This window comes from Indicator indicator, chromosome 4 (assembly GCF_027791375.1).
Source record: "Indicator indicator isolate 239-I01 chromosome 4, UM_Iind_1.1, whole genome shotgun sequence".
In the NCBI taxonomy this organism is placed as follows: Eukaryota; Metazoa; Chordata; class Aves; order Piciformes; family Indicatoridae; genus Indicator; species Indicator indicator.
This window is the reverse complement of record NC_072013.1, coordinates 10,826,138-10,843,716: the sequence shown is the minus strand read 5'-3', so window position 1 is coordinate 10,843,716 and position 17,579 is coordinate 10,826,138. Positions and strand designations below refer to the sequence as shown.

The following is a 17,579-nucleotide window of genomic DNA, read 5'->3' as shown; positions in this document are numbered from 1 at the left end:
CATCTATGAAATTGGGTTGGATTAGGTTTTTGTGAACTACCAATGCTACAATTTCTATCTGTCAAACTAAGTTGTGTTTTAATAGTAGTTACTCAGGCTTTGGGGTTTTTTCCAACGGAGGTACTGTGCCATATATTAAAATTATGAGCATTGTTTACATTCTTGGTGGTCTCTTCTGCTGTTTTGCACTTAGCTTTAGTTAGTGTGTAGCTGTAGAGTGATACTAGCTGTTCATCATGATTGCCTTCTGATTCACTGAAGACAGACTGAAAGAGCTATGGCCATCTTTGCCTGTATCTTAACCCCAGAATCGAGGACTATGAAAGACAGTGGGTTCCAGTTTCCCTTAGCTACTTTCCCACGTGCTTTTCTGAAGCATGATTTCTTTTGAAGCTGCACTGACAGGGCCTTAATGTAGGCTATAGTTGTGCTTGTCAGTGAGTGGAAGTAATAATGCAGGATACTGTTTTCTCATTACTGTTTGTGGCAATAGAACAGGGAACTGTATGTAATTTCCATGTATCCCTTGATAGAAATTAGAATTTTATAGAGAGTAGTGCTGCAAAGGCAGCTGTTTTCGCTGGTTTGTGTCACATGTGAGAAGAGGCCTTTGCAGAAGGTCATTTCATGTGGTGGCTGGAAAGTCTGATCAGGCTTTTTGTTATTTAAATAAGTAACTTTAACAGCAGACAGTGCTGACAAAGAATGAGTTTAAAGAGAATGCTTTTTAAAACCCCTTTGTAGTCTATTCTTTGCAACATATTTCTGTTTGGAAGGAGAAACAGTTAATGTAGATAAACAAAACACATCCATCCTCCTCCCATCTTTTAGTTTCAGGAGCTCATAAACTTGTCCAGGACTTCAGTTTAGTGTAGTGAGGCAATGTTAAAATAAGACTCCTTAACTTAAAGGAATTATTCTTTTTACAGACTGCATGTCTAATCTAAACTGTCAATATCCTTTTAAAAACAATGAAGTTCTGTTATGAAGGCCTCTGAGTTGGCTACGATACCTGTGCAGTAACTTTGAGCAATTTAAAAACCATAAAAACAAACAACCAACAAAAACAAACAAAACCCAAACCACCACCACCACCAATAAAAAACAAACCACAAATGAGAAAACCCACCAAAACCGAAAAAAGGAACTATTTTAACACTTCAGTTATTCTTTAATGTGTGGTGTCTGGATAGAAAAGTGACTGGAAAAATTGCTGTATAATATTTTCTGATGGCTTTTATCTGTATGCATTTATAGATGTTTTTACATAGGTTCCTTTGTGATTTGAGGGTATGGATAGAGACAGGAATCTTGATCTTCTTTCAGAAGCTGATACTTGTAACTTATTTCTGAACAAAAATTCTTTGTTCGATATTCAAAGGTTTTAGAAGTATGGCTGATAATGCTTTTTTTTTTTTTTCTGTGTCAGAGGTTGAGGGGATTAATGTATTTGTAGTACAAGTGAAGATGGTATACTCGTATTCTACAAGCAGAATTCCAGGATTAAAAGGATTTTGAAATTAATGGTTTTGAAAAAGTCTTGTGCTGCTTTGTATCAGTCTTGTGTTCCCTCAAAATAGGTTTCAACTGAAACGACTAACTCAGCACAAACTTTAGGCAGTGGGCTAATAATATACTAATGTTGTTCTGTCAAACTGCATGGAGACCATCCCATCTAAGAATAGCTCTGTAGTATCATGGAAGTACGTTAATGCACACTATTCTGTTTAACAATTTATTGCTGTTTGAGTTGCAGAATTTTAGTCTTCAGAATATTTTCTCATCTACACAGATTTTTTTTTTTTTTTTTTTTTTAGTAGTTACATTTTCTAATTTAATATGCAACAGCAATAGGACATTGGTAGGAAATAGCTGCCTGCAAACTAAGATAAGGGACAAGTGTGTCAACTTTGGGATATATGGGAAGTAACAAATTCGTCTCAACAACTCCAAGGCAGGCATTTTATACAGCCTGTGGATTTCTTGTGTTGCGAAGATTGTTTGTGTTTAGCCTAGAAAGCTGCACTTGACTATTGTTCAGGTCTGAATTCCTGCTCTATTACATTCTGCTTTTTTCAAATTGATTTCTCTCCTTCACTAACCAAAACAAAACCTTGATCTTTCTGTAGTGCTGTCCTTAAAGAGGAAACCAGAGACTAAAGGCACTAGAATCAGCAGAGACACTTCTAGAGAAAGTGGAGAAGGTAGAGAATGGAGCTGCAGACTCTACAGGAGGCTCTGAAAGTGGAAATTCAGGTTCACCAGGTAATTTGTATTCATTCTTGCTTTGACTTTTCAGGTAATAGGAGGAGTAGTATTGCTGATAACATTACAACTAATGGTAGCATTAAGTAATAGCACTACAACTATAGTAACAATTGTTTTATAAACTTGCAGCTACCTTAGAATTGTATACTCTGCATTTTGACCCCACCACCTGTTGTTCTTTATCAGCTGTGGAAAAAATCTACGTATCGGGCTGTGGGTGGGGATTTTTTTTTAATATTTTGTAGCAGTGATAAAAACATTCTGAAAACTCTGCATTCAGCAACTTGTCTGGAAGGTTTTTCTAACATTCTGAAGCCAACTTCAGGATTCAGTAGGTGTTGGAAGAATATGGCAGAGAGCTTTCAGCCTAAATGTGCATTGTGCTGTGTAGTCTCACCTGTTACTTCTCTTCTGGAGTCTCTTGTGCTTTAATACCTTCTAAATGTGTAGTTGTGTGTCTTAGTTTTAAGAGTGGTGAGAAATTATATTTTATCCCCCAAAGGAAGTAAAATAAAAATGCTCTCATATGGGATTGGAAAGAGTTAGAAGTTTAAATGAAGTACTATTCACACCTATGTACAGAAATTACAAAATACCCAAATTCATGTTCAGTCTCAGCACAGTCTTTCCACCTGAGCTTACAACCACCTCCTTAAGACAAAAAACCTTTCTAAACCTCCTGCTGTTAGGCCAAAACCGCAGGCCTCAAATTCTCCCTGCACACCTCTGTACTCCCTGCCCCCCACCCCCCATGACTCTGAGCACAAAAGGCACAGAAGAAATTAGTTTTTCTCAGGCAAACCAGGCTGCTCAAGGCCGAAACCCTTCCCCGAAATACCAAACGAGAGAATGTCTGGCTGGGAGAAGAGAGAGAGGAAAAAAAAATGCTCAAAAGACAGCAATGTCCATTTATATAGAGGAGTAGATGCAGGCATGATGGGATAAAATAACAGAAGATTACCATTTCCTGCATCTCTTCTGGAACTCCTGGAGGACCTCTCTTTGGTAGGACAGTTAGGCTTGTCCTTAACCCACAATGCTGTCTAATTTTGTGAACTGAAAGGCTGTAGTGTTTGGGCTCAAATTTTTACATGTTGTGTCTTTTTATTGGTAGCCTGTCCAGTACTGTGTGGCAATAGAGCTGCAGGTTGTCATTCCATTAGACTATAAATATGAAATATGAAAAATAATGATAAAACCTAATGTAGCAAATGTAAGAGTACATGTGCATATTAATTCTTGGAACAAAATTGTTACAGCCATAAACACGGAGTAGCTGCCAACTTGAAATGTTAAATTTATCAATGAGACCTTTTCTAAAGACAGTTCTCCAAGTATTTCTGTTGGGCGTCTGAAACTCACAACTTTTACACAGTGGATAAAAGAAATGCGTGGTAGGGCACACTGATCACTGTATCCCATCATATACAATTTGTAAAACATTTCCAGGTTACCTGGTGAGTTCTCTGAACAAGTGTTCGAGGTGACTTGCTCAGGAGTTGCCACATTGATGAGCATAGTGCAAGAACTTACTGGGTGGATTAGTTGAAAGAAGTTATGTCTGCTTTAGCAAAAGACAACTTTCAGCTAGGAAGAAAAACTTTTAAAAGCTGAAGATGAATTTCCAGCACCTGCAAATACATATTTTGCTCTCCTCAGAAATTCCCTTGCATGCAAAACTTCAGTGAAGTTTTGGTAGGACAAGAAGGAAATTCAGAAATTACCCATGGCATTTTGGCACAGGTGTTAAAAAGTTTAAGGCCAGTAAGTTTTGTTTTGTTTTGGGTTTTCTTTTCTTTTGGTATTAACCTGCTGTGTGGTGATCAGAACACCAGTCATACTTGTTTGTATAACAGCATTTACCATGTGTGTGTATCCACCTTCCCCTTTATGCCTAAGCTAATCAAAAATTGTAAGACTGAATTTTGAATGATCTTTAGCCTCTGTTCATAACGATGACGATGAACAGGGATGAAGACTGGAAAATGTCCAAAAATACATTGTTTTTTAACAACTTTTCTTGACTCTGTTATCCTTAGCTTAGCTCAATCCTCACTTAAAACTGAGCTCTGTGCTGAAATCAACTTTAATTAAATTTTGGTTTAGTTGGTGAAACTAGACAAGCCCTTAGATCAGAAGAATGTGGTTTTTTTCTTTCAATATACTCTGCATTCCCATGATTCAAGCTAAGAACAACCCTGAATCTTTACAATGGAAAAATAAGACTTTCAACAGCATATTGAGCACTTCAGTAAACTTCTCTTTAACTGTGCCTTAGTGGTTACTGTTGTGCTTGTCAGATGGCCACTAATAGAAATGAAACTGGTTTTGTCACACACGAAAAAGAAATCTTCAAATACTTGAACTGTATTGTGTATCTTTGAATTTTATAACTTAGAATATGTCCCTTCTTATGGCAGGGCTCAGGATTTGTGCAGAAGTGGCTCACCTGTCGTCTTCTCCTTATCTAATACTTCTTTATCTGACAGCTCTGTGAAAAAGCTTACCATAGACGTAGTTTGTTGTCCCTTTAAGTGGTGTACAGCTGTCCGTTGAGCATGCTCTGTGCTGAGCAAAGCCTTCCATCTTCCTGATGCAGCATGTTAACCTGTGACTGCTTCCAGGGCTGCAGAAGTGATGCTCAGTATCACTGTATTTTTGTAGAATGACTCCTTGTTTCCTGCCAATTCGAGTTCACCTCCACAACTTTGTCTGAAGCTTTGATGCTGCTTGTTTGCAAAGTGTATCTTAGGCTACCAGTAAGGGCCCAAAGAAGGTGTTCAGATGTTTAGGAAAAGCTACTTTGTTTTGTTTCATTTTGATGATTGAAGAGTTCTCCATAATGATGTCTGACCAGGTCACCTGCTGTGTCAGAGTGCAACTTGAATATTAAGGTATCTTCCATGTCAAAGATGTGTTGCTTGTCCTGAGAAAAGATGCATCACATTTAAGTATTTCATTCTGCTACTGTGTTGACTTAATTAAGGTTATTTTGAAACAGTCTGCTCTTCATAGTTTTGATCACAAGAGGTGTTAAAGGAGTTATATTTAGCTATTCTCACAGAAGGGTTGGGTTTCATGGATGTGTGGAAAGAACCTAAAACATCCTTTCCCTTCTCATATTTCCTAGCAAAAATATCCATAAGTTTTAAAATATCTTAAATAGAGCCTGCACTTGGGGTCAGGGCAGAAGTGGTTTTGTGGTTTGTTTGTTTTTTTTTTTTTCCTTATGACTGGATGATGCATTATTGTAGTCCATAAGTTTAGCAATACCTTAGGAGCATTTCACAGTCACTGTATTGTCTTATGACTAGGTCTGTACAAGCACTTTGTATAAAAACTAGCAGAGGTTTTGCTTGTCAGACTGATGTGGCAGGAAGCATGGAGGAAATAAGCTAAGCATCTAAGCATAAGGGTCAGATAGCAGCATAGCTCCTGTGACACTGAGTAGCAGCATAATGACACAGTGACAGTCAGCACAGGTAAATGCCAAGTGATGAGCTTTGGAAAAAGTCCCAGGTTTACATCTGCAGTAGCAGGCTGTGAAGGAACTCTTGCAGCAGAGAGTTCTTGAACCTTGCATACAGTTTTAAACTTTGACTCCAGATGATAGAGACAAACTAGAAGAGTACAGGAAGAGTGCTAAGAATGAACGAAGCAATGGAATGGTTTGTGCACAAGGATGCTTTCAGTCTGAAGAAGCGATGACTGACGGGAAAATGTGTGTGGGAAAAAATACAGGAAGAAGTCAAATAGAGAAAATCATAGAATATATCTGAAGTTGGAAGGGACTTCGAAGGATCGCTGAGTCCAATTTCCAGCTCCTCCTGATTTGGGTCAAAACTGGTTTTCCATAATGTTACTTGTCTCTCATGCTTCAGTTATCAAAAGAAAAAGGAGCTCCTTTTACGTAAGAGCCCTGTGGTTATACTTTGGAGCTTATTGCCACAATCTTGAGTGTTTTCCTGAGCTGAAAAAGTAATTAAGGCAGATTAATGGAAGAAAAGTGTATTACCAGCTATTAAACCTAAGACATAATCTTTGAAGACAGCAGAGATGTAAACTGCTGAAAGGTGGGAGATAAGAGACTATGCTTGTCCAGCACAGACATCATGCTGATGCCTCTGTTTGCTCTTATCTAGTACTAGAGTGAAAATGAAGCAGGTGAACCTGGGGTCTGACACAGAATTACCTGTTTTGTCCCTTTTGCTTGTTTGTTTGTTAATACAGTTTTTAGAATCTGAAATTTAATAAACAGAATTTGTTGACAAAGTCTGAGTTATGTGGGCAGTATCAATGCAGGCGAAAGGAAACGTTTTTTTTCTTGTTTGCTTTGTCCTTCTGTTTCTCACTCTTTTTCCTGATTTTGATGAGCAAATGGGGAAGAAAAGTACGTATTTCACACTGATCTTATCACATGTGGAAGGGACATGGCAAAGCAGTGAATAAACCTGGCTGTAACCAAAAAAGAAATTGATAATTTGTGGTTTACATTGCTTCTTCATCCTGAGCTCTCCTTTGGTGACAGCCTGGTCACTTTTTGCTCGCTTAGCAATAGACAGCATTCTCCTGCAGCTGCCTGAGGGAAGTGAAAGAGGAAGAATAGTGAATGGCAACCATCTGTCTGCTTTCCCTTGGATGTGGAGGGCATCTCTTCTACAATGATCTCAATCTCTCTCTGAGGGAGAAAAGTGGCAAAGATACTTCTGAACATGGGTCTTCCATGTGGTACCAGCCAAGCCAACACACAGGCAGACCCTCAGTACTTGAAACATTCTGTTCTTGAATATACAAACAGCTTTTGTGCCCGCAGCAGTTATCTGTGATTTGTGTTTCTTGTGACTGCAAGCAAAGAAAGCAGCAGTTCTAGAGGAGACACAGCTATTAGATTATCTTACCCAGCTGGCTGAAATTGTTCTTAAAAGGCATCACTTGTTCAAGATCTGCTTAGGAGAAGGAGCAGAAGTGGTTGCTTAGTGTGGCAGTTTTGCTATGTTAATAGGAATAGGTTTGAAACTTACCTAATACTGGATTCCAGGCCTTGCTATTGAAATGCTGTAAAATGAATAATTTTGCTTTTACAAAGCTTCTTAAAAAATGTTGAGCCCGAACTGTTCAACAATATCTGTAATGAAAATCTTCATTGTATTGCATCTTTTTTTTTTTTCTTTCTAGAAATTGGTTGCCCAAATGAAGCAAGATCCACAGGTAAATATATCTTTTTATATGGCATTGTTTACCCTTAAAAGTACAGGAAATGACAGTGGATGAAGCTTGAGAATTTTAGGTATTTCTTGGTCATTGCTAGCACAGTGTTTAGAAGAAAATTATTATGAACAAGTCTTTTAGACAATGACTGTAAGATAATTTAAAACAAAACCATTTTTTTTACTTTATGGAGCCTTTTGCCTCCATTCTTAATAGTTTAAATCATGTTGACAGTTGGACTCAATGATCTTAGAGGTCTTCTCCAACCAAAATAATTCTAAGTGACTCTTGCATGCTGTGCACTTCCAACATGCAGTAAGTTTCTGATTCTATTGCAATCTCTCTTTATGAAATGTGCCATTACTAGAATTTGATTATATTTTTTCTTCTTTGAGTATCAGAAGGTTTAGAGTTGTACAAGAAAAGATAGGATATTCTGTCCACAAAATTCTGTCCAACTAAAGAATGCACCTTAAGGCTGTATTCGGGGTGCTTGTCTTAGCTATCTAAGCTCAGCACTGTAGTATCCAGAGAGGGCTCTTGGCCTTGGGATGCTTTAATTGCTGAAGTTAGATAACTGCAGACTCCTTGCATAGACAGCAGAAGTCTTCACTTTCCCAAGGCTGTGTAAGGAGGCTGGGCTGTCTTGTACAGCAATTAAGCTCTCCAGTGTGCTGAACGGGGAGCTCTGTGGAGGTCTCTAACCAGCCTCAAATGTTGAGTACAGGGATAAAGGCAGCTCACTTGAGGCTCACTATTAAGTGCTATGTTCCCATACTATACTAAATGCTCTCTCATTTTCTGTGCATATATTTTTCTGAGCTCAGTGGAGTAGGAAGACAGCTTTTTGTAACAGTCAGATAGCTAGACTCCTGACAGAGAGGGATGAACAGGGAGTAGGATGCTACTGGAAAACATTTCATTCTAGAACTTCTTTATTCTGATGGGATTTGGGTAAGGTCTGCTGCACTTAACTTACTGGGCAAGTCTGCTAACAATTAGCCTGCAGAGCGGTTTGCTTTAAGTTCTTATCTGCTGAAAGCCAGGTCATGCTGCAAGCAGCCATGCAAACTTCTTGGAGCCAGGAAGAATAAATCTGGTCCCTGCTTCTTGTGCTCTTAATACGTTTTTATCCCAGATTATTAAGTGGAATCTAGAAGGGAGGATGACTGCTCAATATCTGGTTTTGCTAGAGTTGTGTGTACATTGGAGAAGTCTTATCTACAAGCTGAGCTTGTAATCCATTTCAAAATTGTATGGAGGAATAGAAACAGTTCCTCTAAGAATATTATTCCTGTGTTTTAATATTTCGGTGTAGAATAGCAAACCTACATAACCTAGGGGAAGGAGTTTATGACATAAATGAGAACTAAAAAAAAAAGTGGGGAAAAAAGAAAAATGGAGGGGAGCTTGCTTCCCTATCACTTTTCTGCAGAGCTTCACAGACTTCAAGGAAATGATATTTTAATTTTCTTTACTTTAGTAGAAAAGAAATAGTCCTGGTAAAATACTGTTTTCTGACTGCATCTTTATAGGGATACTTACAGCTTTCGAATCTTAAAACATTGTAAGCAAAGTACTGATATGAATGATGTGCGCAGGCAAATGTAATTCTCTTAGATGCAGTCTAAGGCATAAATGCACTTGGAAATGAAGACTTAGGTACACTTGTCAAATGGAGGCAAATGTATGAATTAAGACTTAGTAGATATGTTTGCTACATCACCCTACACAGTGACATGTATGACAATGTTGCATAAGTAGCATAGGTGAGAATGCTTTAGGTTACATACTGTAGAGTGCTGTTGTATACAATATGATACTGTTGTATGGCATATTAACAGGCATTTCTTGTTTAACTTGTAAGCTTGATGAAACGTACAAACGTGCTTTATAATGCAATAAGCACTAATGGATGTTTTAATGAAATCTTCATTCCATACTGGATTGTCTTTCTGAGTGCTACATAGGTCCTCTGATTATTGTTGCACTCAGTGACTAAAGTAAGGCTTTGTTGAGCCTCTTAAATTTATTGGCTGTACATCCTGAGGTGCTGTATTTGTACTACACTATTAAAAAAAGGGAAGAAAAAAAAAAAGACAAAAAACACACCCCAAAATAAAAAAAAAATCAACAATAACAAAAAATAAACACCTTCCTGCTACTACTCCATGTTAACAAATGGAATATCTTTCTCACAGATATTTTTTCTTTCTAATCAGAACGCTGATTTGAAGAAACAGCTTCATGAACTTCAAGCTAAAATCACAGCTCTGAGTGAGAAACAGGTAGGGAAACAGAGATTTATTTTTAACACCTTCTTCTAAAGATGTCTATTTTCCCAGCTTTCAAGAGAGCTGCCAAATTTTTAAGTTCAAAAATAAGTGTGGGCAAGCAGACGTTTTGAATTTTTATTTATGGATTTTCTTTCCACAAAAGAGAAGATGAGTTATTGCGAGCCTATCAAACAAACAACTGGTATAATCAGTGGAAGCTACAGCAATTTTTCTTGTGGTGAAACTAGTGTTTTATATTAAGGGAGCTGGGAAAATGAATGAATTTTGTCATTTCCTTTATTATTACCTTGAAACTTGTTCTATACCAGACCATTCTGGTTTGGGCAGATCTTTAGATTTTGTATTAGTTGATCCACACTGTGCATCTGGGATGAGTATGCTGGAATTTTTCTTTGTGTCTAGACCAACTGATTTCATGTCATTTATGAATACCTATGGAGAATTTAGAAATTAGTTGTGGTGTAATTTATCATGTACTCTAGTACACAATTATCTAACATTTGCCATTTGGTAGGAATTCTCTTTTGACAGGTCTAAAGTTCTGAGTAATAATCACGTATGAATGCTTAATAGAAAGATAATGGAACTTGAAGATACATCTTATGGGTAACTAGAAGAAAAATAAATTGCATTGAGTGATCTACAAAACTTGTTCTTACAGTTTTAAAATGAAACAAAACCAAAAAAACCCAACCAAACGCAACAGCAGCACACACAAAAAACTTGCACCCAAACTATATAAAAAAGCTAAATTGACTTGAGCAGTTCTTTCACTGTACTGCTCTTGTGTCAGTAATGGAACCAAATTAGGTCAACAGATCATAGAATCATAGAATCAAGAAGGCTGGAAGAGACCTCAAAGATTATCGAGTCCAACCTGTCACCCTAAACCTCATGACTATCTAAACCATGGCACCAAGTGCCACGTCCAATCCCCTCTTGAACACCTCCAGGGATGGTGACTCCACCACCTCCCTGGGCAGCCCATTCCAATGGCCAACCACTCTCTCTGTGAAGAACTTTCTCCTCACCTCCAGCCTAAACCTCCCCTGGTGCAGCTTGAGACTGTGTCCTCTTGTTCTGGTGCTGGTTGCCTGGGAGAAGAGACCAACCCCCTCCTGGCTACAACCTCCCTTCAGGTAGTTGTAGACAGCAATGAGGTCACCCCTGAGCCTCCTCTTCTCTAGGCTAAACAGTCCCAGCTCCCTCAGCCTCTCCTCATAGGGCTTGTGCTCAAGGCCTCTCCCCAGCCTCGTTGCCCTTCTCTGGACATGCTCCAGCAATTCAACATCTTTCCTAAACTGAGGGGCCCAGAACTGGACACAGTACTCAAGGTGTGGCCTAACCAGTGCTGTGTACAGGGGTACAATGACCTCCCTGCTCCTGCTGGCCACACTATGCCTGATGCAGGCCAGGATGCCATTGGCTCTCTTGGCCACCTGGGCACACTGTTGGCTCATGTTCAGGCGGCTGTCAACCAGTACCCCCAGGTCCCTTTCCACCTGGCTGCTCTCCAGCCAGTCTGACCCCAGCCTTTCAGATGATGCCTTTGAAGAGGGGAAACATTTTAGGACATGTGCATAGTAAGAATACAGCTATGCATCAGTGTCACATCTAGATACCTGCACTCCTCTGCTATTATCTGCATGCATTCTGTATTGAGAATTACCTTTCCTAAGGACTTGGGCAGACAGTGATTGATATTTATCTAGACATTTTGTTTGCTAAAAAAATATAGTATGCTTTAGTGGTAGAACAGTGAGTCTAGGAAGGAACATGTAAGGATAATAAAGAAAATTATTTTTTAATGAGAATACTAATTCAACAAAACCAGAGGTTTTGTTGATGTGATGGCATGCCTCTCTTCAAGATGATTTATTCTCTGAAACCAGCATGAGCCTCTGCATGTGGCTATGTCTCACAGCAAGCAGCTTCAGCATTCTCTGGTAAGCTCTGGAGGTCCCTGGTAATTTCAAAATTAGCTTTCCTTGATGCCACAAAGTCAGTCATGTTGACTTCCAGTTCACATGACCAGCAGGGACAGGCAGAGAGATAGCAAGTGGAAGGTAAGAAGTAAGTATATCTTATTGTAACTTTTAAACTTGGATTTGTAATGCTTTAAAAATCATGTTAGAGTGGCCTGTACTGACATGTAGTCTTAAATTGCCCATCATCAGAAATGCAGCTGTGTCTTTTCTGCTGGAAATTACAGCTCAGAGTACTAAAGGGCACTTGTTCATGGGATGAACATGGGTGAAGTTTCCAATGGCATTGAAAAATAAATTTCTGACTTCACTTTCACCACACAACAAATAGTCAATAGGCGGTCGCAGTCCAGTTGCTTCTTTGTATTTTTATGGCTTTGATTTTCAGTCGAACAGTGAACTTATCTGTGATCAAAACTTAAATATTATATCTACCACTAGACCACAGAGCTGCCAGTTGTCCCAGGTGATAGTCTTGTTTAAGTAGAATGCCTGCTAAAATGCAGTGGTTGTGCGGGAGATGGGAGTTCCTGGCGGAGGGAAACTCCAGAACTTCCCAATGCAGAGAAATACTCAACCCTTCTTCATCATAGGAATATGTTGTATAGACATCTGTGGCTTAGGAGTGCAGTTGAGCAGCGTTTTAGAGACTACAACAAAGCTGCCTTTTTTTTTTTTAATTTCTGTCCTCGCTTTCTCTTTAGGAAAAATAATAATTATCAATTGTTTTATGGGGAGAATATTATCCAACAATTTAATTTTCACACAGCATGGAGCAATGTGCAGTTTTGCATAGTAAATAAATGCTTTCTGTTGTGCAGTGCATTTCCTAAGGAGGACTGCAACATGTACTATCTGTACTCTTGTTTAGAGCCAAGTAAGTATTCTTGGTGCCTGTTGTTCAATGAATAAACTGACAGCCTAACTCTACCTTGAGCAGTTACAGAAGGCACAACTCTCACCGTGTGATTAGCTTTTAATGAAGTGTGCAAAACTAAAGTTCCAGCCTTTGTGGTGTCCCTACTCAGACAGTGGTGTGGAGCTGAGACCCTGTTGTTAGGCAGAAAAATGAAATCTTTCTGGCTTCTGAAATACTGTGTCAGCCTAATGTAACCTTTCCCTTTGCTCTCTTATTTAATGAAGTTGCATGAAGACTTGTGCAAGAACCAAGTCAGTGGTAGGTTAGCTAAAAGCTTTTAGTTGCTTTAGGACTTCTCTCTGTTTCTGAAGCATTGTGAGAGCAGTGCTGACACTTGCTGCCAGTCGCTGTGGTGATTCATAGTGGCTTAGGTTTCTTGCTGAGAATAACGACAGCTCTGTTCAGAAGTTTGTGAAATTGAAGAGATCTGGCAAAGTACAAAAAGAAAGCAAGTAGGCTGTGCAGAGTGTGGGCTTAAACCTAAAGAAATTTGTTAGCTGAATCAGGGTTAAACTGCTACAGCATGAGGTGTGTTGTATAGTCTTAGGGTGGTTTGTTTTTTTTTTTCCTCTTGAAAATGGGAAAGAGGTGGAGGTAAATGCTTTGATTTGTTTCACCTGAGAGATGATGGAGCAATGTATGCTGGTGGTGTTATCATATGGAAGAAAAGCTTCAAAAAGAAGGGGGGGAAAAAAAGGTATTTGAAGATAATTTAGATTTAAAGGGCAGTAAATATGAATCCTTCAGATGACTATTTTCCTCTGCCAGTCTCTTTGTGTTATTAGCTTGGAACTCTAAACTGTGCTTACCTTATTTTTGTAATCTGTGGGTAGTAAGGTGAATTCAGTTTAACAGTCTCTTTCCTCAGCTATAAATGTAAGTGCTACAGTTTGGAAATCCTGAATGTGCTGGCTTTAAAACTGATTTTTGCCTGTCTTCCCCCACCTCTCTCTTCAATAAAGAGAAATCAAGAGTAACTTTCTGCAAAACAGTTTTCACTGCCAAATCTAAGTTTAAGTTGTAAACATGAATTAAGTCAGTTGCTATATAACACTGGGTTTTATTGGATTTTACATCTTTGTAAGAAAGCCATAGTCTTAGCACTCTCTCCTTTGCTTTGTGTTCTACAGTGGTGTCTTCCTTTGGCACTCATCTTTGTAGACATTTGCCCATAATTACCTATCACTATTCAGCTTTTGTCTGAGTGAAAGGTGCTCCTTACAATTAAACACATAACAAATGTATTCTTGGATTTTTCTAGTGTGTATTGTTTTTACTTTGGGGAGGCTGTGTGGAGACTGATACCAGTGACACTAGCGAAAGACTTGAGTTTTAAAGCAGGGCTAACATAAAGGAGCAGGAGGGATGTAGTCTTGAAGTAGCACTTTTTTTCCTGCTTCTTTCCCTCCATAGCTAATTAAAAATTTGTAATATGATCTTGCAGATGTATGATTATGTAATGTAACAGTACTTTTTTCCATTGAAGAGGTTTTGTTTATTTGACTGAAATAAGAAAAGAATTGGGCGGCAAACATTCTTTTTAGCAATATGTCAAATATAGAGGAATTTCTACATCTGTTCTTACCAGAATTGCTTGGAAAGGTTGGAGCAATATTCTGTCTTAAATGTGGAAGAAAGCTTATAGGAGTAGTCTTTCGACCTTATGGTAGAAAGGTGATGGTGTGTATACTAGAAAAGGTGCATACACTAAAGAAATCACATGGGTTTTTTGGTATATCTGAAAGTAAAATGAAAATGTCTCTTGGTGTAGCTGCAGTGAATTTCATTGACTCTTTCAAGAAAACAGTTTTTGAAAGATAGACTTGTATTCTAATGTGTTTGCTCTTGACATGGAAGGAGTAAAGTGGATCCTGTTTGATTTCTGAAGAGCTGTATACACTTGTAGGAAAAAGTACTCAAAAATAGTTGTCGTCATAGAGATACTTGTGGGCTTATTTTTCACAGGGGGAAAAGTTTAACATACTTTACTGCCAAGAGTAGTTGAAAGTGTAGAATATCATCAGAAAAAATGCACCTAGGAAAGTGAGCTTACCTCAGTTGTTGTAACCAGGCAAATCTAGTGACTGTTGCTTGTATTTGAAGTTTACAGCACATTGAGATGGTTGAGGTTGTTCTAAATCCTGCACGTTCATGGTGAGACTCCTTTTCACCTTGCCCCTAAGTAGCAAGCAATGGGAAAGGGGATTTGATGGGGGGATTTTAACAATCCTGTAACTTAACCCTGGTTTTGTATAGTTGAAAAAAAGTAAATGTGGCTTAGACTGACAAAGGAAACTTGTTATTTAAATCTTCAAAAACTGTCAGGAGTAGGTTTAAGCATCAGTGTTGCTATATTTATTACAGGTACCATAACTGAGTAATGAAAAGATTGGTAATGTGCATAAATTCATCCTGTGAGACTGTTCTTCTTGAACGCTTGTCAGTCATAGTAAAGGAGAATTTTTATGGAGGCTTTTTGAACATATTATCAGAAAAATGTACCCAAAACGTGTTCCATCATACTCTGTAAAGACGAAAGGTGGTATTTTGGTGGGAGGAAAGTAAATGCAAGAAAGCTGGAGAGAAGCAGGGAAACTGGGCACAGTAAACTGGTAGGAAAGAGCACTTTGTAATGCTTCTGTGTGAGAAGGTAGCCTAGATATGCTTGTGTGTTTATAGATACACACAGGAAACATCATGAGAACCTTAGGGCTGAAAATCTGGAAACAGATAATGAAGTCACTCACTTCTCACTCCTGCCCGTTTTGTCTGGAGATTTGAATCCCTCCTTTCCCCAAGATCCAGGAAGGGCATATTAAAATGCCCATAATTCTCTTGGTAATGGAGGAAGTGTGCAAATACGCCATATGAATGTGTAGTAACTAATAACTTGAGACAGGTGATGCTTGATTTCAGTTCCAGTTGTTTATCTGGAGCTGTGTGTGTTGCTGAACACTTATCTTTAAGTAAATGGCATGAATGACAAAGATATGCTAATTTCCGTGTAACTGCAAGCATCCATTTATGCCAGCTGTTTATAAAGTAGTCTTAAAATATATGAAAAACAACTTTGTGCCTTCCCAGAGTTTAGTTTTAATAATAAAACCCTGTAGTCATACACTTAGTTCTGGCTCCTCCCATAATTGACTATTTGTCAGTTCCTTTCTTAGTCTGAAGTAGTCACTCATATCTCCTGTCAAAAAGGTACTCTCTGGATGCAAGAAGTATCTGCCTCTGTAAATCATCAGACTCTCTTGGGCCCTCTGATCAGTGTGAACAGCACCTGCTTAGAAGGTGAATGTTTGTTTGAGAAATCTGCATGAGCTTACTGGTTTAATCTTTGGTATTTATTTAATTTGCATCCAAGTACTGTGTGTGGAAAATGTGAATATAATGAGTTCTCATTAAGTTATCATCCGCTGTATTCTCAAGATATATTGGCTAAAGCAAGTTTTGAATGTTGTACAGATGACTGTAGATAGGCAGAGTGCATGCATCTCTCCCTGCTGCCTCTTTTGCCCCAAACTCTTCTGCAAAACTGATGTTATAATCATTTGCATGTGACTGAAATACTGCTAAGCTTTCTCAGACCTTCTGTAATGCTTAAATCATGATTAAACCCATACTGGCACCTAAATTTGGATTTCCTATTCTTCTCTTAATATAACTCCACCTGGACTTCTCACTCTTGGTTAGTGAACCTAAGTTTTGCATATCTAATGTAATTTAGTGCCAGCATAACTTAAGGAACACAGGTGACTGTTTCATGATATCTTTAAAAAAGAAGAACCCTCCACACCTTCCCCCTATAACTATTCCTTTAGCACTGAATTCACAGAATCACAGAATTGTCAGGGTTGGAAGGGACCTCAAGTATCGTCTAGTTCAACCCCCCTGCCATGGGCAGGGACATCTCACACTTGATCAGGTTTCCCAGAGCCAAATCCAGCCAGGCCTTAATAACCTCCAGGGATGGGGCTTCCACCAATTCCCTGGGCAACCTTTTCCAGTGTCTCACCACCCTTTAAGAATGAAGACTTTCTTCCTGACATCTAATCTAATTCTACCCTCCTCTAGCTTGGATCCATTCCCTCTAGTTCTAGCACTACCTGACACCCTAAGAAGTCCCTCACCAGCTTTCTTGTAGGTCCCCTTCAGATTTGGAAGGCCACAATAAGGTCTCCTTTGGAGCTTTCTCTTCTCCAAACTGAACAATCCCAACTCTCTCAGCCTGTCCTCATAGGAGAGGTGCTCCTGCTTCATTTCTCATTTTTGAGCTGTATTTAAGCTACATTTGGATGCAACTAGAAAACTTCTTTTTTTAATTGAGCCTAGTTAAATACATCTTTCACCTTCATATGAGCTGGGGCATAATTCCATAATAACCTGCTCTGCTTGAAAATCAACATTGTTGATAGAAACCGGGCAGTTAAACTAGAGTATTTCCTTGAAAATCCCCTACTGATGGTGAGAGTTGGTTATTAGATGCTCCTGCATGTTTTGACTTGTTGGATAACCTCACACATCAGTACTTATTTCAAGGTTTGCTATTCCCTGTCTCCGTTTTATACTTGGAGGAAAAGAGACAGGCAAAACATCAGATTGCAATGACTGGGATTTAGGATGTGTTGTGTAGCACCCTTAAAGGCGCCTTAGTTGGATACTGGGAAAAAGGATTAAATGTACTAATGAATTTTTATCAGTGAAAACAGATTTAAATAGCCCAGTCTGCATGCCTCAGTGGAACAAATGCACAGCCACAGAAACGTATATTGATACATTCAGAGTGAATCAGTGTTAGAGGGAATGAAATCCAGGGATCTGCTTTTCAGTGTTATACAGATCTTTAGTTCCTTTTGGAGTTGTTTGGTCCCCAGCTCTTCTAAAAACTGTGTTGAATTT

At 38.7% G+C, this 17,579-nt stretch overlaps 1 protein-coding gene across 4 annotated transcripts in view; it reads left to right on the top strand.

Moving 5' to 3' along the window:
• The first annotated feature begins 2,211 nt into the window (after positions 1-2,211).
• The window catches only part of PHF21A (PHD finger protein 21A), a 96,784-nt gene continuing 81,416 nt past the window's right edge, over positions 2,212-17,579 (top strand). For all 4 annotated transcript variants that reach the window (XM_054400416.1, XM_054400418.1, XM_054400415.1 and 1 more), the window contains exons 1-3: positions 2,212-2,265; positions 7,444-7,476; positions 9,699-9,764. In XM_054400416.1, the coding sequence (XP_054256391.1) occupies positions 2,212-2,265; positions 7,444-7,476; positions 9,699-9,764 (153 nt within the window). The remainder of the gene's footprint in view (positions 2,266-7,443; positions 7,477-9,698; positions 9,765-17,579) is intronic.